General features: G+C 43.3%; 1 protein-coding gene across 1 annotated transcript in view; it reads left to right on the top strand.

The window, feature by feature from the left end:
• CFAP58 (cilia and flagella associated protein 58) overlaps nt 1-26,039 on the top strand; it is a 112,291-nt gene that overhangs the window by 20,019 nt on the left and 66,233 nt on the right. Inside the window, exons 8-10 of the mRNA XM_008270490.4 lie at nt 3,319-3,401; nt 9,322-9,513; nt 25,320-25,481. Coding sequence (XP_008268712.2) covers nt 3,319-3,401; nt 9,322-9,513; nt 25,320-25,481 — 437 coding nt within the window. The remainder of the gene's footprint in view (nt 1-3,318; nt 3,402-9,321; nt 9,514-25,319; nt 25,482-26,039) is intronic.

Raw genomic sequence — 26,039 nt, 5'->3', positions numbered from 1 at the left:
GAAACGGGCTCATGCTCCCAAAGCACTTGCCAATAGCACCTGGCACCTGGAAGGTGCTTACTAGATGCCACATATCCTCATCCAGATATTTTCTTTTCTAAATAAGAGTGTAATTAAAATATGATGTACTGGTCAAATTCAGCATGGCAGAAACAGCTCTGGACAAAGACACCTGGGTCTCACTGACCACATGAAGGATGCTGAATTGTAAATCACTGAATGAAATACCATATGCAAAAGCACGCATTGTGTTGTGAAAAGCCAGGTATAATCTACATCTGTAGATAAGATTATTAGAACTGTTTATCACTTAAGTCTTTGAGAAGTGCACACTCATTCTCAGATATCAAGAAATACTATTTTTAAATAAGGGGAATTCCTTAGACTACTTAAACTTACATATTTAAAAAGTTTTATTCAGGCCGGCGCCGCGGCTCACTAGGCTAATCCTCCACCTTGCGGCACCAGCACACCGGGTTCTAGTCCCGGTTGGGGCGCCGGATTCTGTCCCGGTTGCCCCTCTTCCAGGCTAGCTCTCTGCTGTGGCCAGGGAGTGCAGTGGAGGATGGCCCAAGTCCTTGGGCCCTGCACCCCATGGGAGACCAGGATAAGTACCTGGCTCCTGCCATCCGATCCGCGCGGTGCGCCGGCCGCGGCGCGCCGGCTGCGGCGGTCAACAGCAAAGGAAGACCTTTCTCTCTGTCTCTCTCTCTCACTGTCTGCTCTGCCTGTCAAAAAATAAAAATAAAAAAAGTTTTATTCATTTGAGAAAGAGAGAGAAGAATAGAGAGAGAGAGAAACTCAGTCCAGGTCTCCCGGATGGGTTACAGGGACCCAACCACCTTGAGCCATTACCTGTTGCCTCCCAGGGTGCACATCAGCAGGAATGGAGCCGGGAGCCAGGAGCCAGGACTCCAACCCAAACTCCAATATAGGATGTGGGCTTTTCAACCACTAGGCCAAATGTCCACCCTCAGAATTGATCTCGTAGTGAGGTGTAGCTGCAACTGGACAGTTTCTCTGTTCATCCATTCAATCAAGTGAGTGTAGACTATGTCCATCGCTTGGTAAATACAGGATCCTGCCCTCAGGGTACTTGCAGTTGAGGCCGAGTTTACCACTTGATGTCTTACAGGACATATGAAGAAAAGTGGAACCGTAAGACCATACCTTTTGTCTCTACTGAATGACCATAAAAGCACTCCCCTATTTAAAGGTTCTATATTTCTGCTTGCAATATTTTGAAGTTTTGAACAATTTTTTTTAATCCTTTCAGCACTGAGTCCAATTCTCTGTCCATGACAAAAGTCATGCAGGTCTCTCTTCTGATTACTTTACAGATATTGTCAACATTGGTCACTCCTCTTCAGCACTGCTTCCTTTTGATGTACTCAATCAAAGAGTGGCACTGGCCATAATGGTTAGGAACATGGTTCCTCCATATGATTTTCTACTATAAAACTAAAGCAAAAGAACTGAAAAAAATGATCAGAACTAACAAAAGAGCCCAATAGGTGGCAGGTTATAAAATAAATATATAGATATTAATAACTTGTTTTATACCAAAGACTTGGTTAGAATACGTGACGGAAAATTGCCTTTCATAAGAGCCGCTAAAGTAATAAAATATCTATGAGTGAAGTTACCAAGATAACTGCAAGACCTATATATAAAAAAGCTACAGAATTCTATTGAGGGGTATAAAAGAAGACTTGAAAAATGGAGAAAAGTTCTTGAATGTGAAAACTCAATATGATAAAGATATAAAACTGTCCAAATGAATCTATACATTTAATATTTCCAAAAAAATTTCAGTGAGTTATGTTGTATAGGACTTGGAAACTGGTTCTAAAATTTCTCCAGAAGCATAAACACCTGACAATAGCTATAAAATTCTTGAAAAGTAGAGTGGTAAGGGAACATTTGCCTTACTTGTTGTTTAAATGTATGATAAAGGTTGGATAATCAAATAGTTAGTGGTGATATCAAATAAACAGATCAAGGTGGGAAGTAGAAAGGACAGAAAATGCCCAAGATAATCATCTAAGATCAGATGTTGTTTCATAGCAGTGTGTCTTATGAATTATTAAGAAAATGATAGCATGACAATAAGCTATTTTTTTTGGGGGGGAATGTTAATACCAAATGTTGAATAAAATCATACAGCCAAGAATTAAAGATTCACTGAAGTAAAAGCTAAAATTTTATATGTGGTAAAAGACTCTATAAATAAAGGCAAATTGATCAGGATGTTGTCAAAGAATTATTCTCTTTATAACATATGAAGAATTTTCAAAACAATTCATAAGACAATTGACACAGGGCAAATGTGGGCACTTTGAGAAACAGAAATACACAAAAGTGGTCATTAAACATGATAAAGTAGTCAACTTCACCAGTAATCAAAGAGATAGAAATGAAACACTAGCATACTGGTTTTAAGTCTACCAAACTGTCAGAGATGAAGGAGAATGAGAATGCCCAGTGTGGTTTGGGTGGGGATTTCAACTGCTGTGATTTCTAGAGAGAAATATGGCACTAGGAGAGAAATGTCTTAGTTAAAAAATCAGCTTTGTTCCAAGACTTCCTCTTCTAGAAGAAAAAATGAACTTGAACTTTCATGGAATTATTGCATATAACTGCAAAAATATTGGAAACAACTTAAATGATAAAATGGAGTATTGGCTAAGTAAATTATACATTTTTAAACAGTGAAAAACCATGGAGTTAGTAAAAATTCTGATGTGGATACACATTTATAATATATAAAAACATTTATTTTGTGTTTTATAATTGTAAAAGTAAGCTGCAGAATAGTATGTGTAGTATGATTCCTTTTTGGGGCATGTTAATGTATATATACATATATTTGTTTATATGTACACACATTTATTTGCATAGGAAAAAGACTGGAAAGAGATATCAACATTCTAATCTAAACTGATCATGATTGAATTAAAATTTCACTTTTGTTTATCTGTATTTCTAGCTTCATTCTGTATTTCTACTTGTATCGTAGAAAAGATTGCAAAAGAGCAAAGATTTTTGGGAGTCAGAGAAACCAAGTTTCTAATGTTAGCCTTGTCCACTCCTGGCTGTGGACTTCTGGCATACGACTTCATCTGTCTGAGCTTCGGCTTCCATCTATTTACCCAGTGGGGAAGATGAACCCCACAGAGTTATAACGAGGTCCATTAGTAGTTTTACAGCGGCAGACAAACATGTCAATCCGTGTTTGTGTCACTGTGCTTCTGGCTTTTCAGATCCTCTCTTAGGTTGACTCTACATTTATTAGTGTTTTTCTTCCTGGGGATTTAGAGTTGGAGACTTCAAAGAAACAAGCAGAACTCGATAAGAAAGCCCTGGATGAGCTTCTGAGAGAAAGGGACATACTAAATAAGGTGAGTTTATTACAGTAACACTGGTGAATGCATGCTTTTCTTTACTGCTATTATATCTGCCTATAACCAGTTGTGTGGGGAAAGAAAACTCCGAGGCAAACAAAAGTGGATTAGAATAAATAACAGTGCTCAATTTCCCTCTGAGCGGCTGTCTACAGGCTACCATTCACTGACCATGAATTCAAGCTCTATTATCACCTGTGAACACAAAAGGACTTTGGAGAATTAGCATATAAACCAGCAGGAGATGTCACAGTGTTTTGTGGGAGCTGTTTCCATTGCTGTATTATTTGTCATCCTAAACTAACCTGAACAAAAATTCTGAATTTAATATCTATAGTCTACTACTTTTGCTAATCTAGAAATTATAAACGAGTGCTAATTAAATTTTAAGGTGTATGGTGTACAAATGCTAGATTGGTGATGTGAAAATCTTCTCAAGGTTATGTGTTTTTGTTTTTATTTTTAGTCTTTATCCTTTTCATCTTTGAGCTCAGTGTGGTCCACAGGTGAGGGAGAGGTTGGAGGAGCTTGGAGGCAAAACCCTGGAGACCTCTGTCAAAGACAGGACCTCCTCTCTTTCCTCCCCTCCTTCCAGAAGATCTCCTTTATTGAAAGTCACTCTTAGGGGATTATATCCTTTCCAGGATTTAGGATAAACTTTCCTTCTTATGGATTCTTCCAGGGAGGAAGAAACCACAGGCCAGGGGTGGAGGGGGACATCTGCTGCTCTAACAGATACCCCAGTGGTGTCTACCAAAGGAGAAATGGCTATATTTATTCAGTCTGCTTTTCCTTGCTTCTTTAGGTTTTCTAGAATTGAAAAACATCTTAACAATATAGATTATACTTCAGCTTAAAGTACACTACTTAGGGTATCCCATAAAATGGCAGGAGATTAGATCTTCACAGGCTAAGCACTCATGAAGAAGATCACAGAAGTTCTTCCTCTACCTCCAATCCTGGAAATTGTTCCTTGAACCTACAAATTCATGCAGATAAACAGTAGTATTGAATTTATGTTCTTAAATTTTTTTTCTAAAGATTTATTTATTTATTTGAAAGTCAGAGTTACACGGAGAGAGAAGGAGAGGCAGAGAGAGAGAGAGGTCTTCCATCTGCTGGTTCACTCCCCAGTTGGCCACAATGGCTGGAGCTGTGCTGATCCAAAGCCAGGAGCTTCTTCCAGATCTCCCACGTGGAGGCACAGGCCCAAGGATTTGGGCCATCTTCTACTGCTTTCCCAGGCCATAGCAGAGAGCTAGATTGGAAGTGGAGCAGCTGTGTCTCAAACCTGCACCCATATGGGATGCCGGCACTGCAAACAATGACTTAACCCACTATACCACAGTGCTGGCCCTTAAATTTGTTTTTAACACACACAACATAAACAACAGGTTTTTCTAGATAGGACAAGTAATACAATTAATTTCACTTTTTTATTGTTTTTAAAGATTTATTTATTTGAAAGTCAGAGTTACAGAGAGGAAGAGAGAGAGAGTGAGGGAGAGAGAGAGAGTTCTTCCATCCACTGGTTCACTCCCCAGATGGCCACAATAGCCAGGACTGGGCCAAGCCAAAGCCAGGAGCCAAACTTCATCCAGGTCTCCCATCTGGGTGGCAGGGGCCCAAATAGTTGGGCCATCTTCTGCTGCTTTCCCAGGCACATTAGCAGGGAGCTGGATTGGAAGTGGAGCAGCCAGAACACCAACTGGCACCTATATGGGATGCCAGTGTCAGAGGCGGCTGTTTTACCTGCAATGGCACAACTATGGCCCCTAATTTCATATGTATTTGATTAATGTCAATTCCTCCTTGAGGGCAAGGCATACTTTTCTCTTGTTTTCTTTCTTTCCCTGGCATTGAATTCTTGGTGCCTGGCACAGCTCCAGATTCTACAGGTGTGCAATCAACCTTTATTGATAATACATTCTTTCCCACTGATTTGAAATGCCACCTTCCTTGAAAGAATGAGTGACATGGTTTTGACAAGCAGAACATGAATATATTTTTGGTTCTTTCAATGTCTTGTTGCAGTGGGTTTGTCTTTTTTTCTTTTCTTTTTTAGAGGGAGGGAGTGAGTGAGGGAGGGAGTGAGGGGGTGAGGGAGGGAGGGAGAGAGAGAGTAAGGAAGGGGGAGAGAGAGAGAGAGAGAGAGAGAGAAATATGAACCAATGTGCAGTTCCCTCCCCAAATGCCCACTGTTGAATCGGGAGCTGGGAACTCAATCCAGTTCTCTCACATGAGTGGCAGAAACCCAATTACTTGAGTCATCACCATTGCTTCCCAGGGTGTGCGTTAGCAGGAAGCTGGAATCTGGAGCCAGAGTCAGTAATTGAATCTAGGCACTCTGGTGTGCAACACGAGTGTCTTTTTTTTTTTTTTTTTTGACAGGCAGAGTGGACAGTGAGAGAGAGAGAGAGACAGAGAGAAAGGTCTTCCTTTGCCGTTGGTTCACCCTCCAATGGCCGCCACGGCCAGCGCGCTGCGGCCGGCACACCGCACTGATCCGAGGCAGGAGCCAGGAGCCAGGTGCTTTTCCTGGTCTCCCATGGGGTGCAGGGCCCAAGGACTTGGGCCATCCTCCACTGCGCTCCCTGGCCACAGCAGAGAGCTGGCCTGGAAGAGGGGCAACCGGGACAGAATCCGGCGCCCCGACTGGGACTAGAACCCGGTGTGCTGGCACCGCAAGGCGGAGGATTAGCCTAGTGAGCCTCAGCGCCGGCCTAACACGAGTGTCTTAACCACTAGAATGGTGGCCACTCTGGCTTTGTCATTTATGAAACAAATGTTTAACCCAACATTTGAGAATAAAGTTGACGTTTTCTCTTTTCTACAAGAGCTCCAAGCAATGTTTAGTGAGCATTTTACCTGGTTATAGTCCAGTGGTTTTCAGACCTCACTGTGTGCCTGTCTTTGTCAGAGCTCTGCGGAGGAGCTATAAGGTGCTTCACAGAACCTTTAGATAGTGCTGGGCCTCCAACACTGGAAGGAACCTGGCCTGGCGTGGCTGGAGTGAAAGCCCGTTCTCTCCACCACTAGACTTGCTGCTGAGTTTTTGTTTCATTCCTCTTTCAGTGAAGACATTCTCTTGTTTTCCAGCCCATATGGGAAAAAATAAAAAAAGCCTTCACCAACAACTCCCAAGTGTACATTGTCTACTGAATTGCAAAAATCTAAAGGCCTGATTGGAAAAGTTGCTGGGAAGGATTTTTGTGTCCATTCAGTGATGGCTGGAGCGGTGGCCTCTTGCATGAGCACAGCTGCCAGATGGCACAGCTACTAACCGCGTTTTGGAGGAATGGGGGCAGCCAACCCAAGGCATTTGCCTTGCAGCATCAGAAACTGCCAGTGCAGCTTTGAAAAATCATCTAGGTGCCTGCGTTCAAGTGTCTGCTTGGGTACCTTAATTTTCACTCCAGGTTCTTTCCCCTCCCAGAGAAAAGTATTCCAAGCAGAGGCATTGTAGGAAAAGGATTTATTAAAGTAAGAAAGAAAACATATGTGTGGGTTTTCCCACACAGAGAACTACCCATCATGAAAGGGCCAGAGGTGCCCAAAGAGAGAGAGAGACAGAGAAAAGCCTGAATTGCACCCCCAAGTGTGGTTAGGGGCAAAAAGAGGTTACCCCCTTAGCCTCTTCTACGAGGCAGAGGGTAGTGCCTTAGCATGTGTGAAGCCATCTGGGAATTTTATGGCATGTCTATGTAGAGTTTAGCAACCATAGTTATCATAGCATCTCCCCTTTTTGATCCTGGATGAAACATGGGGGCTTCTTGGGAGGTGGGTATGTTATACCGACAGGTAAAGAAAGAACACTATATGGCAGGGTTGCAAAAATTCTCGCTCACCTAGATCTAACTAGCTGCCTGCCTATTCATACCATATCAGGTTCCATCCCAGACCCTCTGAATCAGAAACCCTGGTGCATCTACATTAAAAAATTTTAAAAAATGCAACTGGGGCTAATATTTTTTATCCTGGTAAAATGCACATAAGGCACAAGTTACCATTTGTGACATGTAGAACAGTCACAATGTTGTATAGCCATCACTGCTATCTAGGTCCAGGTAATTTTCATTATTTCAAAAGGATACCTTGTACCTGTTTAGCTGTAATTCCCCATTCTTCCCTCTTCCCAACCCCTAGATAGTACTAATCTTTCCTTTTCTATGGATTGGACTTTTCTGGATATTGTATGGATGGAGTCATATATTATGTAACCTTGTGTGGCTGGCATCACTCAGAACAGTGTTTTCAAATTTCAACTGTGTTGTGGCATGCATCAGTGCTTCATTCTTTTTTATGGCTCAAGAATATTTCACTGTGTGGATAAGCCATATTTGTTTATCTACTCATCAGCTGATGGACACTTTAGTTGTTTCTGTCATTTAATTCTTATGAATTGTGCTACTATGAACATCTGTGACTCATTTTTGCTTTAGTTTTTTTTTTTTTTTTGGGTATATACCCCAGGAGTAAAATTATTTTGGGTTCTATGTTAATTTTAGATATCTGCATTTCCTTCCTTCCTTCCTTCCTTCCTTCCTTCCTTCCTTCCTTCCTTCCTTCCCCCTTTCCCTTCCTTTCCCTTCCTTTCCCTTCCTTTCCCTTCCTTTCCCTTCCTTTCCCTTCCTTTCCCTTCCTTTCCCTTCCTTTCCCTTCCTTTCCCTTCCTTTCCCTTCCTTTCCCTTCCTTTCCCTTCCTTTCCCTTCCTTTCCCTTCCTTTCCCTTCCTTTCCCTTCCTTTCCCTTCCTTTCCCTTCCTTTCCCTTCCCTTCCCTTCCCTTCCCTTCCCTTCCCTTCCCTTCCCTTCCCTTCCCTTCCCTTCCCTTCCCTTTTTATGTGAAAGGCAGGGTTGCAGAGATAGAGAGAGAGAAAGAGAGAGAGAGAGAGAGGAGCTATCTTCCATCCAGTGGTTCACTCCCCAAATGGCTGCAATGGTCTGAAGCCAAAGTCAGAATCCCAGAACACCATCAGCTCTGCCTGAGGATGCAGGGGCCCAAACTTAGGTCTTTGTCTGCTGCTTTCCCTCAGGGAGCTGGATTAGAAGTGCAGTAGCCAGGACTCAAACTGATGCCCACATGGGATGCTGGCATTGCAGGTCCCTGCATCTCCAATGATTCTGAGTTTATCTTACTTTGTAGTCAAAGTCTGAGTTACATGATTATGTTCAGTTGTTCTAACCTCAGGCTATAGTTGGGATGGAGATTAAAATAATGGACTGTGGCTGGCGCCGCGGCTCACTAGGCTAATCCTCTGCCTAGTGGCGCCGGCACACCGGGTTCTAGTCCCGGTCGGGGCACCGGATTCTGTCCCGGTTGCCCCTCTTCCAGGCCAGCTCTCTGCTGTGGCCAGGGAGTGCAGTGGAGGATGGCCCAAGTACTTGGGCCCTGCACCCTATGGGAGACCAGGAGAAGCACCTGGCTCCTGCCATCGGATCAGTGCGGTGTGCCGGCCGCAGCGCGCTGGCCGTGGCGGCCATTGGAGGGTGAACCAATGGCAAAGGAAGACCTTTCTTTCTGTCTCTCTCTCTCACTGTCCACTCTGTCTGTCAAAAAAAAAAAAAAAAAAAAAAAATCATGGACTGTGGGTCTGCCAGCCATAGATTCAAATCCTGATTCTGTTGTATGAACTTGTAGGCAAATGGTTAACCTTTCAAATCCAATTTCCCATTTTTAAATGAGAGCACTGTTTTGCCCACTTTGTAGGGATGGTGTGATTGCTTTTAGTGCATTTATTTAACGTGCCTTGTATAAAATCAACCTAACAGGCTCTTGGGCTGTAGAGAATATGATTATCTTTATTCTTTCAAAAGCCAAAGCATCTCATTATTTGAAGAAGAGGGCAGGGCCTAAGCTTAACCTCAGACCCTCAAACTCTTCTGAGTAATGTGGCTGTTTTGTTGCCTTTGTCTGTAGAATATGCTTAAGGCGATCAGTGCCACCCAGAAGCAGACGGACCTGGTGAAGCTCCATGAGCAAGCCAAGAGGAATCTGGAGGAAGAAATCCAGAACTACAAGAGCGAGGCTCAGAAGCAGAGAAAGATTATCTTTCAGCTGGAAAAGGAGCGAGATCGGTACATCAACGAAGCCAGTGACCTCACTCAAAAGGTAGGCGGCTCCGAGAGATGGGTGGAGCCCAGGCGTGTTCTTGCCTGTGCTTTTATGGTGGTCACGACTGTTGCCAACATGGCCTGTTTAGATTTCTGCTTGTGCTTTACCTGTAGATTTAAGAGGAACGATGTGGGTAGAATGAAAGCTGTCCCAGGTTGATGCTGGGCCATGTGTTGAAATGGACAAGGGTTGTGGTGGATGTTATCTCAGTCCCACATTTGGGCTCCTCTTCCAACTTCGGACTTCCTGGTCTTTTCCACTGCCTACCTGTGCAGTATCCCTGGGTTGGTCTCCTAAGCGCTGCTGCATCCTCTCCTCTCAACCCTCTATTCTCACCTCCCACCTGTTGCTGCAATGCTGGCCTCCCCGGAGCAAGGATTCTAACTAGTTCTTAGGAGAAAAGCACTGAATGAAATGACCTTAAGTTCAGGCATGAGTCCTGCCATCAGTGAGGCATTTCAATATTCAAAGAGCATTTTTGTTTTAACTTGCTGTGAGCCTACCCCTCTACCCGCACTGGTAGACATCACACATGGGGTAGCTGAGTTCTAGTTCCCTACTTTTTGTAAACAGCTCAAGAGAGAGATGAGACAAGGGCATATCTCCAAGGATGGTTTCAGGGTTTGGGCTTTGCTCTTCCCAATGGCTTTAGCACATTGCCTGCATTGAGCACAAGAAGTTCAACTAGTCCTCTCAGCACAATCACTGATAGCACAGAGCAGAGGCGCAGGCATAGGGATAGGGGTTGAGAACGGAGTTTTAGCTAGGAGGCTGAGAAGACAGTTTGGGAGAAAAGACTCCTTGAACCAGTTTTTATTTTCTCCTGGCAAAATGCTGTTAAACAATGTCTTCTATCTCCTCAATGAGATCCATAGTAAATTCTACAGTGTTTTCTGGTGCTTTTGAATTTCTTGGGAAAATTTTACTTATTTTAAAGGCAGAGAGAGAGACATATACAAAGAGAAATTTCTTCCCTCTGGCTCATCATCCAAGTGACTACAATAGCTAGGGGTGGGCCAGGCTGAAGCCAAGAACCCAGAACTCAATCCACGTCTCCCATGTGGGTAGCAGGGACCCAAGTACTTGGGTCATCACCTGCTGTCTCCCAGGGTGTGCATTAGTAGGAATGCTGGAATTGGAAGCAGATCCATGCCTTGAACCCAGGCACTCGGATATGGGATACAGGTGTCACAAGTGGCAGTCTAAGCACATTGCCAAATGCCTGCCCCTGCTTTGCGTGTTGAAGCTTTGTTTTGCTTTAGAAGTGAAATTTCAACAATGATTATGCTAAGGGGAAAGCCAACATTTGAACCACATGCATAAAGAGAATGGAAAACAAGCTTCCCTGCTGGGAGACTAACTCAACGCTAAGCAGATCATTACAGAGTAGGTAGAGGAACAGATACACAGGTGTTGTATCCCACCGGGGCAGGACGGAGATCCCCCAGTGATTCTCGTGCTTTGCACTGGGAGCCACAGCAGCAGAGCCTGTTCCCCTTCTGACTTCATCATCTCTGGAGCTCCACCAATGGCTTTCCTGACCTGGAAAGTGCTGTGATCAGTTCGGACACTGTTAGTCCCAAGCTTGGACTAGACTAGCACATTTGCTTCTTAGTCATCAGTTGACACTATGACAAATAACCCCCAAATCTCAGCGTTCATGGGTAGATGACGAGTGGTAAAAAGAATGCCGTCACTGATTTTACTTTGTTATGGTTTTTAAATAGGAGAAAAGCCATTTAAATTATGTGCGAATACATTAGAGTTCCACAAAATATGAGACTCCCTCCACTGATTTTAATACAAAACTGCATAGTTTTATTGGCTTCCTAGTAAAGGAGAGGTACCTGTACCAGTTTTGCTGTTTTTCACAGTTTCTGGTGTTTGACTGCCTAAGGTTATATAATGTCTCACTTAAATAATTTAAACACAAGTTCTTAAAATATTACTTATCAGCTACAATTTTTCTGTCTCTTGCTTAGCCTGTGACAGCATGTGTCAGTGGCTGCAGCAGCTTGTGTCACCTCTAGACTTCTCATTGAGGGCATTTATGTCCTTGTGCCCCCTCCACATATTCCTTCCTATCTTTACTTTCCGGTGTCCATACCTGCCCCCACGCCATCCCCACAAACGAAAAGCCTCTGTTTTGCACATCCTATTTATAGGACTAACAGGAAGAGTTGGGGAAGATGCCACAAAAGTAACATTTTTATTTACTTTTTTTTTTATTTGTTTTTTATTTTTTGACAGGCAGAGTGGACAGTGAGAGAGAGAGACAGAGAGAAAGGTCTTCCTTTGCCATTGGTTCACCCTTCAATGGCCGCCACGGCCAGCGTTTTGCGGCCGGCGCACCGCGATGATCCGATGGCAGGAGCCAGGAGCCAGGTGCTTCTCCTGGTCTCCCATGGGGTGCAGGGCCCAAGCACCTGGGCCATCCTCCACTGCACTCCCTGGCCACAGCAGAGAGCTGGCTTGGGAGAGGGGCAACCGGGACAGAATCTGGCGCCCCGACCGGGACTAGAACCCGGTGTGCTGGCGCCGCAAGGCGGAGGATTAGCCTAGTGAGCCGCGGCGCCAGCCTCATTTACTTCTAAAGTGAGTACACATCATCCCAAGTTCATCCATTTGAGCCAGAAATTTCTTTTGTAAAAATTGAATCTGAGGAAAAATTAGGCATGTGAATATTTTTTTAAAAGAATCTTCTTCAAAACTTAATTTATAATGAAGAGTAGAAATCAGCCTGCAGGGCTGCTGTGACCTTGAGGGGTGTTAATGTGAGTGGAAACTAAGTCTTTGTGAAGGCTGAGATTTGGGGGTTATTTTTTACAGTGTAAACTGATGAAATTAAGAAGCTAATATTAAAAAAAATTTGGTGCACTGCTCTATTTATTTGATATAATGTATGTGGATATTAAATCATGTGTTTGTAAACTATTTTTTAAAATATGGAACACGTTCATAATCTGAATTTGAGACAGACAATGGACAAGTATTTACATAGTTTAACCCCAGTTTTGTCTGTATGCATACAACAAGGATTGGAGGCATACATGGCTGTCGCTCCCCCTCTTCGTGGAGGAGCAACACAGGACCCTGCGTTGTTCTTTCGTCTGCTCGGCCCTCCCCGGGTTTGCTGCTGGTTCTTCCCGGGTTGGCTACTATCCCTTCCACCTCCGTGGAAGGGCAGTTCCCCCTGGCCGCATTCCCCACTTCCGCAGGGGAGCGGCACACCGCCGGCCGGCTCTTCTCGGGGGCTGCACAGGTGTTCCCTCAGCTAGATGTTCCCCATAGATGTTCCTGGTGCATGCCGTCTCTCTCCTCCTTTATAGCCCTCCTCCGCCAATCCCAACTCGGCTGAGTACGCTGCTCTCCAATCAGGAGCAAGTCCTACAGTTAATTGGTTGAACTGGAGGCAGCTGTGCGGAAGCTGTTTACTTCTCTCCCAGCGCCATATTGTGGGAGAGCAGATGCATAGAATAAGTCCTAATTCGAGCAACTCAGTCTAGTCCGGATTGCTCCCCACAGATCCCCCTTTCTTTTTATTTTTTGGCGTTGATACGCGCCTGTCTTCGGTGTCCCGCAGCACACGCTCTGCTGTACTTGCTAGAGTTGCCACAGGCTCTTACAAGTCCTATCAATCAGGAAAACCGAATCCGGGTCCTCTCTTCGCCATTGTGAGGAGGTTTTTAGGCGCTGATGCATGCCTGTGTTCGGTGCCCTGCAGCGCATGCTCTGCTCTGCCCGCAGGGGCTTACAAAACCTATCAGGCAAACCGAATCCAAGCCTTCTCATTGCCTTATTGTGGGGGAGACTTATTAGTGTTGGTTCGTGCCTATCTTCGGTGACCTGCAGCTCATACTCTGGTCGAGCTTTGCTGGCGCTTACCGCCTTAAATCAGGCAGACCGAATCCAAGCCTTCTAATTGGCATGTTGAGGGGAGGCCTTATTTTTCTCTATTTCTCTATCTCCGGGCATTCCTACCTCTCCCATTTCACTTCTATCTTCCAGCATTCCCATTTCTCTTTTACTTCACTTCCAAACTTCTGTTTCTCTTATCCCTGCGGCTTTCCGGCACCTCGCCCCGCCGGCGGGTTCCCGGCTCTGCGCCGCTTCAGCCCGCGCGCCTCTCTGCGCGGCTTCCCGGCTTTGCGCGGTCCGCGGTCTCCACGCTTAACCCTTTCGCGTCTGAACCACGGCCTACGCCAGCGTTCCCTATCTATTCACGCCCCGTGCTCTCTCTGCACGCGGCGGCTTCCGCGAGTAACACAGCGTAGCTTGCGTCTCCGCCACTAGGATTCAATCTAAGTTCCCCGGGCTAGCCTGGCGAATTCAACCCAGCGTACGTCTCCGCCCCACGATCTGGCTTCCCGTCCTTTGCTCCCCGGGCTAATCAGACGGATCCCAATCTGGCTTACGTCTCAGCTTCTGGTTTTAACTTTTCGCCCCCTATTCCCGGGCTAACTTGAGAATCCCAAAGTGGCTTTCGTTTCCGCCTCGGCCTGCCCCCCGCGGCTTCAATTTCCCTAACATTTTTCTCTACCCGGTATGTTTCCCCAAGCTTTCCTCCAACGATATTCCTCCCTCATTTCTCCTGGCCTCTCCCCACAGTCCGCGTCCGAGTCTGTTTGTTCTAGCTTTCACTTTCGCTTTCGACCTTAGAGATTTCTCCCAGCTTCCCCCCGTAGTCCGTATCCGAGTCTATGCCTAGGCTTTCAATAGCTTCTTCCGGCTCCTTTTTCGTCCGGCTTTTCCCTAGGCTGTTTCGAGTCTATGCCTAGGCTTTCAATAGCTTCTTCCGGCACCCTTTTCGTCCGGCTTTTCCCTAGGCTGTTTGCTAGTCTCTCTCTCCGGTAATTTCCCTAGGCTGTTTGCTAGTTTCTCTCTCCGATATTTTCCCAGTTCTTCCCGTTTCTTCCCTCCTAAGTTTCGTATCCATCCTAGGTTTCCTATCCGAGCTAGGTTTCCTATCCGAGTCACGGCACCATTATGTCGCTCCCCGTCTTCGTGGAGGAACGACACATGACCCTGCGCTGTTCTTTCGTCTGCTCGGCCCTTCCCGGGTTTGCTGCTGGTTCTTCCCGGGTTGGCTACTATCCCTTCCACCTCCGTGGAAGGGCAGTTCCCCCTGGCCGCATTCCCCACTTCCGCAGGGGAGCGGCACACCACCAGCCGGCTCTCTGGGGGGCTGCACGGGTGTTCCTTCAGCTAGATGTTCCCCATAGATGTTCCTGGTGCATGCCGTTTCTCTCCTCCTTTATAGTCCTCCTCCGCCAATCCCAACTCGGCTGAGTACGCTGCTCTCCAATCAGGAGCAAGTCCTACAGTTAATTGGTTGAACTGGAGGCAGCTGTGCGGAAGCTGTTTACTTCTCTCCCAGCGCCATATTGTGGGAGAGCAGATGCATAGAATAAGTCCTAATTCGAGCAACTTAGTCTAGTCCGGATTGCTCCCCACACATGGCGGGGTGTGGTTGAGGGGGATTAATTGAGGTTAATATTTGTAAAGTATTTAGAACAATCTTTGATACATACTAAATTTATATAAATGACAAATAAATACATCTGTTGGTAAATAGTCGAACAATTTCCCTTGAAGTGGCATTTGAATGCAGCTACTCTGAACTTCTTGTTAAATGTCAGTAAGGTGTAGGCATAGATGAAGTGATTTCACAGCAACAGACACAGAGAATGACATGAACCTCCTGTTAATATCAAGACAAGAGAAGCCAGCACTGCTCAATGGAGAAAACCACAGGCCTCACTCTTGGTCCCTTTTGTTTGCTTAATGAAAGCAACCACCTGGGAAGAGCCAAGAAGAGGCCTCGGACCCCCCTGCCATATCTTCCCTGACTCAGCGTTGGTATTACCCAAGAGTGGATCAGGTGCCACTGCATGTCCTAGTCAGGGTTCTTCAGAGAGACAGAACAAGCCGGATATAAATCTCCAATGTATAGAAATGTAAAGAGAGGTTTACTCTAAGGAAGTGGCTCATGTGGTCATAGACCCAGGACAGCCAGTGGTGTAACTCGGTATGTCTGGAGTCCTAAGAAGCAGGGGAGCTGCTGGTGTAAATCCCAGTGCCAGGGCAGAAGATGAGATGAGATGTCCCAACTCAAGCAACTAGGAAGGATGCAAAAAGGGAGAATTTCTCCTTCTTCTGCCTTTTGTTCCATTCAGGCCCTCAATGGATTGGGTGATGCCATTGGGCAGGGCCATTTGCTTTCCTGAGTTTGCAGTTCAAATGCTAATCTCATTCAGAGGCTTTCATAGAGACAGACCTAGAAATAATTTGGGCTCCCTGCGTCAGGTTGACACATTATGTTAACATCACACTCTCCCTTCCTAGTACTCAATTGTTTTTGCCCTACTGGTCATAAAAACATGGCAAACTCAGAGCACAATTGAGCAGGTGGCTGGGGAGTTGCTCACGGCCCAGTGCATTCTGAAGAGTGTGACTTAGAAGTGTGATTGGGCACAGAGAACCTACCCTGGCGCTAGGGCATTCTAGGACTTAGGTTTTCCATAAGCTTCATCAGCTCAGAGGAAACGAGAGTGGGCATGGGGTTCCTGTAATACCACCAAATGTTAGAGTACTAGAAATTGGGATGTGGACTGGGACCCTGCCCCCCGCTGTGTTTGCAGCTGTGGATTTGACAGTGGTTTCTACCAGTGTCCCAGGGCACTGAGAATTGAACCAGGGCAAACCCATTCACTTCAGTGGTGTTGCTCTGGGAGCCCCACGGTGAAGGCCTGGCTCTGAAAGCTCACCTATGGTTAGATATTTAGGCTGAACACCCTGAACCAGTCATTTTTATAACAATTGACTATCAATGATTTCATGAGTTTTAACCTAATAGAAGAAAATGCAGAGGAAAGGTTAGCTTTCTTCAAGGAGAATAAATACATTAGACCTGGTGTCAAGGTCCTCTAATGGGAAGAGCAGTCTTTGTCCAATAAAAGATAGCTTGATACTTATATTGGGATGATTTTTAGTGAGTCCTTGTCAAACAGAGCGAAGCACAGTAACATAGGGATGGTAACAGTAATTGGGAAGGGGCGAAGGTGGTGCAGGAAACGGAAAGGAGATGGGCAAGGACGAGAGAGGAGGAAGGACAACGCCAAAATCAGGGAAGTGGGCTGGGCTCTTCTGGAAGGGATGACCAGAGAAGAGTCCCCAGAGGCAAGAAGCATGGGGAATTGCTGAGCACAGGGATGTCCAGCGTTTGGTTTTTTAAGTTCCTCACTGTACTTTGTACCTCACATCTTGAGTACCATCTGTTACTTCAACCCTACACTCATGGTTATGCTCTGTGGGGACTGGCCTGGGTGTGAGAGATGTGATATAATGTCCCAGAAGGGGGACAGCATGTGCAAGAGGCAAGATGCTGAGAGTCCAGAACGCTATGGAAATTGGCACTTGAAGCCACAATAAGTGGAGGAAATGATCCCTTTGGGACTTCTGGAAGGATAAGAAGAGACACTGCGTTTCCTAGCACGAGGAACCCTGTTGTTAATAGACAGGGTGACCCCCGTGGAATGTAGGATTATAACCTGGGTTATAGGTCCAAGATGGCATTTCCTCTAGGGAAAAGCAAAAATAAACTAAAAAGGAAGAGAAGGATAAAATAAAGAGCCCTTTTAAATAAATGGAAGAAACACAACCCAAAGAAAATGAAAACAAAGCCTGGAGGATTTCAAATCCACACCAAAGTTGGTAAAGAGCGAAACTAATATTGTGGAAAAGGGAGTCAGTGAAGTGGGGTGAACTCTTGGAGTGCAGAAAAAAAAAATGAAGCAGAATTATCAGAGAAGATACGAGGTAAGAAAGGCAGAGAACAGAAACCAGTCTACAGAGGGTTGCTTTCTGATGGTGGGTCTGAGCCGCAAATCAAAGTTATACAGGGAAGATATTTTATGGAGATGAAGAAGGAACTGTGCATGCAGTCTGGCCACACTCCAGGCGAAAATAAGCCAGGGCACTCTCATCCAGAGTTATCTTGGAAGAAAAGTCCTTTCTGTGTGTGTTTCCTATAAACGATAAAGAATAGTGCTCTGTGAGAGTTTAGGCAAGAAGAAAAAGCTGAAATTATGTTGTCTTTTTTTTTTTTATCGGAGAAAGAGTTGGAAGGAAATATACTAACATATTAGTTGTGGTGAGCTCTGTGGGTAGAGATATGGATTGTTTGAATGTTTCCATTTTTGTACAACAGTACTTCAAAAAGTTCATGAAAGTGACATTAAGTGATAAACTTATTTCAGTTAAAAAAATGGAAATCCATGCATGTGAAGGGTCTTTGAAAAATTCACAGAGAGGTGGGAGTTCACCCTGGTGGTTGAGACACCGGTAAGATGCCCATTCCCCACATCAGAGTACCTGAGTTTAAGTCTAAGCTCCAGCTCCCGACACCCGTTTCCCACTAATGCAGTCCCTGGGAAGCAAAGATGCTGGCTCAAGTAATTGGGTTCCTGTCACCCATGTGGGAGTCCTAGTTTGAGTTTCCAACTACCAGCTTTGACCATGACCCAGCTCCTGATATTGCTGGTATTTGAGAAGTAAACCAGCAGATGGGAACTTTAGCTCTCAAAAATTTTTTTTGAAGTTCATAGAAAATAGTGAATAATGAAAAAAGTGCAAAAAATTACAAATTTTCCAAAATGAATACATATATATTTTAGGAACTTATTAAAAAATAAAAAATTAATAATACTTTGTTCTTCTTTCAAGGACCAAAAGCTCCTTTCTCCAAGGAGCTTTATTGAAAGTGATCTCTTAGCCCTCTATACTTGGTTCCCTTCCCTGGAAGTTTAAATAAAAAAATAAAATAAGTGAACTTATGGTATGAACTTATTTATCATTATTTTCATGTGTGCCTCATCCTACCTACTTCTTGGAGGCAAGTCTCATTCAATTTTCAGTTCTTCATATGACTTATGTGCTAAATAGGTACTCAAATTTTTTTTAAAGATTTTATTTTATTTTATTTGAAAGTTACAGAGAAAGAGAGAGAGAGAGAGAGAGAGAGAGAGAGAGAGAGAGAGATCTTCCATCTGCTGGTTCACTCCCCAGTTGGCTGCAACGGCCAAAGCTGAACCGATCTGAAGCCGAGAGCCAGGAGCTTCCTCCAGGTCTCCCACACAGGTGCAAGGGCCCAAGGACATGGGCCATCCTCCACTGCTTTCCCAGGCCATAGCAGAGAGCTGGATTGGAAGTGGAGCAGCCGGGTCTTGAATTGGCACCCATATAGGGTGCAGGTGTTGCAGGCCGGGGCCTTTACCCGCTGTGTCACAGTGCCAGCCCCTCAAATATTTTTTAGAAGGATGAATGGAAAGCATAATTGGATATCTGAATTAACTAGTGAAAGATCTGCTTTAGAATATCTGTATTAAATACTTCTTCAAGTATAGATTACCTTATCACTATGGGTTTGCTCTTTCTTCAAATTCATGTGAAACCTGTTGCCACGATGGGCCATCTTATCTGAATCATCCTTTGCATTTTTAGCTGCAAATAACTTTCTGGCAAAATCTCTAATTCCTTCTGCTTTCCAAAATAGCATGAACATTTGCCTCTGGTTCTTTCTGGTTTAAAGAAAGAAAAGTGAAATCTAAGATGCCAGAAGCCTTTTGTTACAATAGATTAATTCAGCTTGGCATTTGCAAATGAGAAAGATCCCCTTTTGTGCCATAATTAAATGACTCAGAATCCCAAATCTTTTCTTATGTGTTTGTTTTCGTCATAATAATGCTGCATAATAAACAACCATGAAATCTCAGTGGCATACAAGATTGAGCACTCTGTTCTCAAGAACCTGCAGTTGACTTAGGTCCTCGGGATATAGGCTGGGCTTGCCTTGGGCATAACTTTGGGCTGTGGGTTGGACCCAGTTCTGAACCACATGCTTCTCATCCTCCAGGATTCCTGAAAGATACATACACCCATATAAGAACATTTCTTGTCTCTCTGTTCACTTAATGTTCTGACATTCTGTTGGCTAAAGCATGTCACATGGTCAAATTCAACATCAACAGCATTGAGAAATATACTCCTCTCATGAGGTTGTAGGACAAGGCAAGCAGCAAATATTTGCTGAACCATAAGATAATCTTCTCCAGAGTTTCAGCACTTTTTATCATCATGATTTTTCTTTTGCCACATTCTAAATTTTTATTGTTCAGATAAATAAGAGGCACGAGGAATGACACGTAAGCTGTGGTGTACCATATTTACTCCTTTCTGAACTTTTACAAGTTCTCACTAAAACTGTTTCTGGATCATTGTTAAATCGGCTGCAGATTTTACACGTTATGCCCTTACCTCATTTTAGGATCACTCCTTTTTCATTTGAAATATTAAACTTCTGGCAATCACTTCCCAGGCATTTTATATGCCAAAAACCATTCTTTTGCAATGAATCCTTACCTATTTTTTTTAATCTCTTTGCTCATTTACCTAAATCAGTGTCAAGCAAGGCTCTTCCAGACAGAGGTTCCAAGAAGTGAATAATAATAATGTACTTTGCAGGGCTTGGAAGGAAGCAAGGAAAGAAAAGTTGATGAAGGAAATATTGCCCAAAGATAGAGATTTTTCTTATGAAATAAACTTCCTGGTCCTTTGATGTTGGGGTGGACTCCCAGAGAGAGGCATCCAGGGAACATGCACAAATTATATGTTTTTTGTGTCATTTTTAAGCAAGTTGCAGCATTTCGCTCCTTTCCCTCAGAAGAGGATTTGATTCCTAGAAAAATCAAATTGATTTGTTCAGTACTAGTATTCTATAATATGACATCATGTAACCTATCATAACAACCTGTTAATATTTATTAAGTGCTTAAATTGCTATATGCTAGATACTTTCCTGGTGGCACAAATGTATATTTTCTCACTTAAATCCTCAGAATAGCCCTCTGAGGTAGGTGCTGTTATATCCCCCATTTTATGCTATCACATAATGTGGCATAAAAGAAGATAGAAACATGGAGATGCCTCTCTAAATTCAAACTAGAAGATAAAATAAGACAGCAAGAAAAACAGGGGAGACAAAATTTCACATGCCAGGGCATACAGATGTTTATTTTCAGAGAGTGAGTTTTTCACTTTCATTAGGGAGGTGAAGGCACCATCAGCACTTAGACTGGTGACATGAAGTCAGAAAAACTTACCGGAGAAGTTTATTGTACTGATATTTCATCGAATCTAAGTTAAAGGCTTCCAAATACAATGACCTACTTTCTTATCCTGCCTCGGTCTATATGGTATTTTGGCTATGCTGCAGTTTTCCAGCATGCGTTATTGATTTTTTATCTCATTCTTATTTCTATTGGCAGGTTGTTTTAACACAAAAAGAAAAGGTAGGAGTAGCTTATAAACCGGGATTGTACCCCCATCCTGCACCGTAAGCATTTCCTGGGCTTCTCTGAAGCAGGCCCACAAATGCTAGGTGCTCCAATTCACTGGCTGTGATAAAACGTTCTATATTTGGATGTGATTTTTCTCATGAGTTGGTTTGAGGTACCTGAGGGTGTAATCAATCAATTAGGCTGCAGCCCCATGGCTGGCATCTTAAGTCCTGTGATGTAGCACCTTTAGTAGGGGAAGCTTGCTCATGAGACGTTTGGCTGCCGCCTAAGCTGACTCCTCCACATTTTGTGAATTTGAGCTTCTACATGACATTTGTTTGAATGATTCCCATCAAGATAAAAACTGAGTCCCAACCCTTAGAAATAAATTGTTTTGTAAATTGACAGCTCTCTGCTGTGGCCCAGGAAGGCAGTGGAGGATGGCCCAAGTGCTTGGGCCCTGTACCCGCATGGGAGACCAGGAGGAAACACCTGGCTCCTGGCTTTGGAGTGAACCAACAGAAGGAAGACCTTTCTCTCTGTCTCTCTCTCTCACTGTCTAACTCTGCCTGTCAAAAAAAAAAAAAAAGTGATTTCCTTTTCTCTGATGTGCTGCTTGATAGTCTGAAGGCTGGTGACATGGTTCAAAGTATTTTCAGTCTGTTCCTTTCATTGACCCCCATGGAGGATGATGCCTTGTCAATAGAAAGGGACCTCGTTTATGTTTCATATTCATTCCTAATTTATACATTTTAATTACCAGTGTTGATGTCTTAAAAGGCCACTTGCTATTCATTTTTAATAATTTTGAGGATGTGGATCAAAGAAATGATGGTAGAAGGAATGGGATTTCTTTTCATTTTAGATTCATCCACATGCCTCTCCCCCAACTTCGTTGTCTTCAACTCTCTCTAATCTTGTCCCTTCCAGGCCCCAAACAACCATCCAAGCTGTTCACCACTGAGTCTGTACGACTTCTTCTCACCTTGGCCCATTTTGTTTATACACCAAATGGATGACAGAAATTGAAATTACTAATAATACTAAATCAACAGTAAAATCCTATGAAATACTTTGTATAACTCTAATTGCATAAATTAAAAATATGTGTTCAAGAAGATATTTCTCTTGGACATGTTTGCATCAAGATTTGACTCAAGGTGGGAGCCACTAAAAAAATTGAAAGAGAATTAGCTCTACCACTCACTGAGGGCTTCATGACTTCAGAACAAGTGCTATTTGTGCATTTTGTAGTATTTAGGGAAATAACTGATTTGACTCCTACCTTCCACAATGATAACATATAAAGATTCCATGCCCAGGAGAGATCCTGGGGTCCTTGGTTGGGATGCTGAGGACTAGGAAGAAAGAGCCAGTTCCCACAAATGATGTAAGTCTCCTCTAAACATGAACTGTTTAGATAAGCTGTGCAGGTTCATCTTCAGAAGGTATCCATTAACCTTCTCATCTTTGATTCTACCTTAACATCCAGGGCACATCTCAGTTACTGGTGGTATCTGCTATTCTGTGCTGGAGTCACTCACCGGAGATGAGCTTGAGTGTAGGGAATGGCTTCTTTGTATCACTTGTACTTGTACAGTGCTTGCCTAGCCACAGCCACATGTTCATTGAGGGGATGAATAAGTGGGTAAGTGAATGAATGAGTGATCAGAAAGGCACTATTACTTTCACATTATGCAACTGGCAGAAATCTTGATATTAAAATAGAACTGAAAAGATAGCTGTAGGCCTATATCACTTAGCAATAGTTATACAGAATCCTAAATGAAATTCAACAGTACATTAAAAGAATCATCCAGTATGACCAAAGAGAGTTTATTCTGAAGCTTCAAGGATGGTTTTCTATTAAGAAAACTATTGCTGGTGGTGTGGAAATATAAAGTGTTACAGCTATTTTGGAAAGCAGTCTAGCAATATCTATTAAAGTTAAATATCTATCTATCTATCTATCTATCTATCCATCTATCCATCTATCCATCCACATATCTTTTGAGCCAGCTATTCTTCTCCTGGGAATCCATCACACAGAAGTAAAAGCACAAGCACACGAGAACTCATGTACAGAAATGTTTATTGCAGCCTGGTTCAGAGTAGTAAAAAAGTGGAAAAAAAAGTTAATGCCCATCAGAGGGGAAGAGTTGAATAGATGATAGTGCACCCACACTGTAGGATATTACACAGCCTTTAAAGAGAACGAATTACAGCTATTTCAAATGATTTCCACAAGGTGTTATTGAGTGATAAAAAGCAAAGTGCATAAAAGTGTATATAATAAGACTCCATTTGGCTAAAAAGAAAACTCAAAAAGCAAAACAAAAAACAAAGGGAAACAAATCCCTGTATCTAATATTTCCTAGTTGAACAATTTTGTGAATCTCTTCTTTTGAACTCAGTTTCCTTCTTTGTAAGATTGGGATAATAGCAATACATATCCTGTAAGATTTTTGTGAAGATTGAATGAACTAATGCATATAAAATACCAGTACATAGAAAGAACTTGATGAATATGAGCTATGATTATTATGTTTATAGACTTGAATAGAGTGTGCAGAATTCAAAGAGAAAACTTGCAAGGCACATGCTGGTTGTGTTAGGTGTAGATGAGGAATAGATGTAGGATGAAGGGAGAAGGAAGATCTAAGTAACTAAGGAAAAGAAAATAAATGCACATTTCACATTTATATATGGGACCATGTATAAGGAAATGAAAATGTTTTTAAAAGAAAAAAATTTATTTCACGTCTATAACATCAGTTGATCCAGTAAGGAAAAAAAAAATACAAAATAATATAATTGAAAGGCATTCACCAAAATTTAATCCTGCCTCGTAAATATCTGTAAGAAAACTTTGATAAGTACTTGTTTAGAGATCTAGAAGACAAACATGTTAAACAACAGCCATCATTAACTCTGATGGGGAAGCACTGGGATGGGGCTTCTGAGTGTATTTTGTGTAATATTAGTTCTGCAAGTGAAGCCAGAGGTTCTCGTTCTGCAATAACTTAGAACACTTTACTCAAAGGAGCCTGCACTCTAATGAGAAAGAATAGCATCTTCATGGTAAATATCTAAGAGGCACTTTGCAACCTCTAGGTGCGAGATAAAATGGCCCTTCCCAGAGGACCCTTCCTCGCGGGGTTCCTTCAAGGATGTTCCCTTCCTTCAGTTCTTTGTCACTTTGTTCAGTGTCACTCTTCCAATTATAACCACCAATTAAGAGAACGCCATTAAAAGGCTGTGAAACTTTCTTAAGAATTTTCTCTGTATGTGTGTGTTCTTGCTGTTACTGACATGGTGCTGTTAGTGATTCAAGCGGTTTTCCTCACGAACATTTCTGTTCATTTTAAAGAAGCTTGTCCTGGCTGGCGCCGCGGCTCACTAGGCTAATCCTCCGCCTAGCGGCGCCGGCACACCGGGTTCTAGTCCCGGTCGGGGCGCCGGATTCTGTCCCGATTGCCCCTCTTCCAGGCCAGCTCTCCGCTGTGGCCAGGGAGTGCAGTGGAGGATGGCCCAGGTGCTTGGGCCCTGCACCCCATGGGAGACCAGGAGAAGCACCTGGCTCCTGGCTTCGGATCAGCGTGATGCACCAGCCGCGGCGGCCATTGGAGGGTGAACCAATGGCAAAGGAAGACCTTTCTATCTCTCTCTCACTGTCCACTCTGCCTGTCAAAAAAAAAAAAAAAAAAAAAAAAAAAAAAAAGCTTGTCCTTAAAAATAAAAACAAAAACAATTACTGTCTGGCGACCCCACAGCTGAGAGTTTCAAGAACATAATTTCTAGCACAGAGATTGCTCGCTGAGAGCTATTGGCTCACAGAGGAGTTTCAGGCCTCTCTTTTTCATACTTGCAAAAAGGAGGCAGTCATCCTGGCATCCTTGCTTTCCTGGAAGTGCTTTGTGCACAGTGGAACGCATTTTTATGAGGTCCTTTGAGTTCCCCTGATGGAGTGAGTCTGACATTGGCAAGACAGCGTTATGATTGCTATCAATGTTCAAAGGCCACTCTTCTTTCACGGGTAACCTTATAAAGCAGCCAGTGTGGCCACATAGCTAAGTTATCTTTTATCTTTCTCTGTGCTTTGTATTAAGTTCTGTTTTAAGCCTGTGGCTTTTTTTCTTTCTTTTTTTGGTAGGTGAGGTGGTCAGGAGAGGTTTATGAGATTGAAAGAATTTCTTCTCCCGGCCCCCCCCCCCACTTTTATGATCACAAAATAATTGCATTAAGTCTTTATACTTGAGCAGAACTCCGCGTAGATAAAGCATATATTTGCCCCTAATCAGCTGCACTGAATTTCCATGTTGCACTGCAGTGATTATAGCCACAGTCAGATTTTCTGATTGCTGGCATCTCTACCAGCGTCCCTTAGGTAGAAGACTGCACTTGTCCCAAACCCATAAACACAGGCTGGCTATTTAATTATGCTCATATCCTTGCTTTCTTCTCCAGGTCCTCATGAACATGGAAGACATTAAAATCCGTGAAATGCAGATATTTGACTACAGGAAAAAAATAGCTGAATCAGAGAGCAAATTAAAACAGCAACAGAAACTGTACGAAGCTGTGAGGTCAGACAGGAACCTGTATAGCAAAAGTCTGGTTGAAGCTCAGGTAAAGAATATTTTTATGTCTTTAAATTTTGACTCCTCTAGGCCCTGGGTTTCAAGCAGTTTCATGTATCTTAGCCCCCATTTCACTTATCTTAGTGGCAGAATCTAGACCAAAAAAGAAATTTCCTGGAATTTACCTGAAAAAGATGATCAATTTATGCAGAACTACTAGGTTGTTTGAAATGGAAATGACAAAACTTAATAGGATTTGGAGATCATCTCCTCCTTTTAATTATTATGTAGCATTGCCATTCTTCTTTGTCTGATTTTTAAAACTGCTAATGGCTGCCATGACTCAGAGGGCAGCAACAGACTCATTTAATTGCAAATGTTTGCTGTGAAATATTTTATAGTGTTTGTTGTGCTTCTGATTCTTTTCTTAAGATGAGGAATACAAAGTGTGTGTGCATGCAGGTGTGTGTGTGTGTGTGTGTGTGTGTTATGTACACTTTATATATATCTCATGAGAATGTCTGTTGAGAGTTATGCTATCAAGTGATTTGAGTTTGATGAGCAAGCAGACCAAGAACTGTCCAGTCACAACTGGTCAAGAGACCGC

The sequence above is a fragment of the Oryctolagus cuniculus genome, chromosome 15 (genome assembly GCF_964237555.1).
Source record: "Oryctolagus cuniculus chromosome 15, mOryCun1.1, whole genome shotgun sequence".
NCBI classification, from domain to species: domain Eukaryota; kingdom Metazoa; phylum Chordata; class Mammalia; order Lagomorpha; family Leporidae; genus Oryctolagus; species Oryctolagus cuniculus.
Note: the sequence above shows the minus strand (reverse complement) of the source record. Positions and strands in the feature narration are given on the sequence as shown.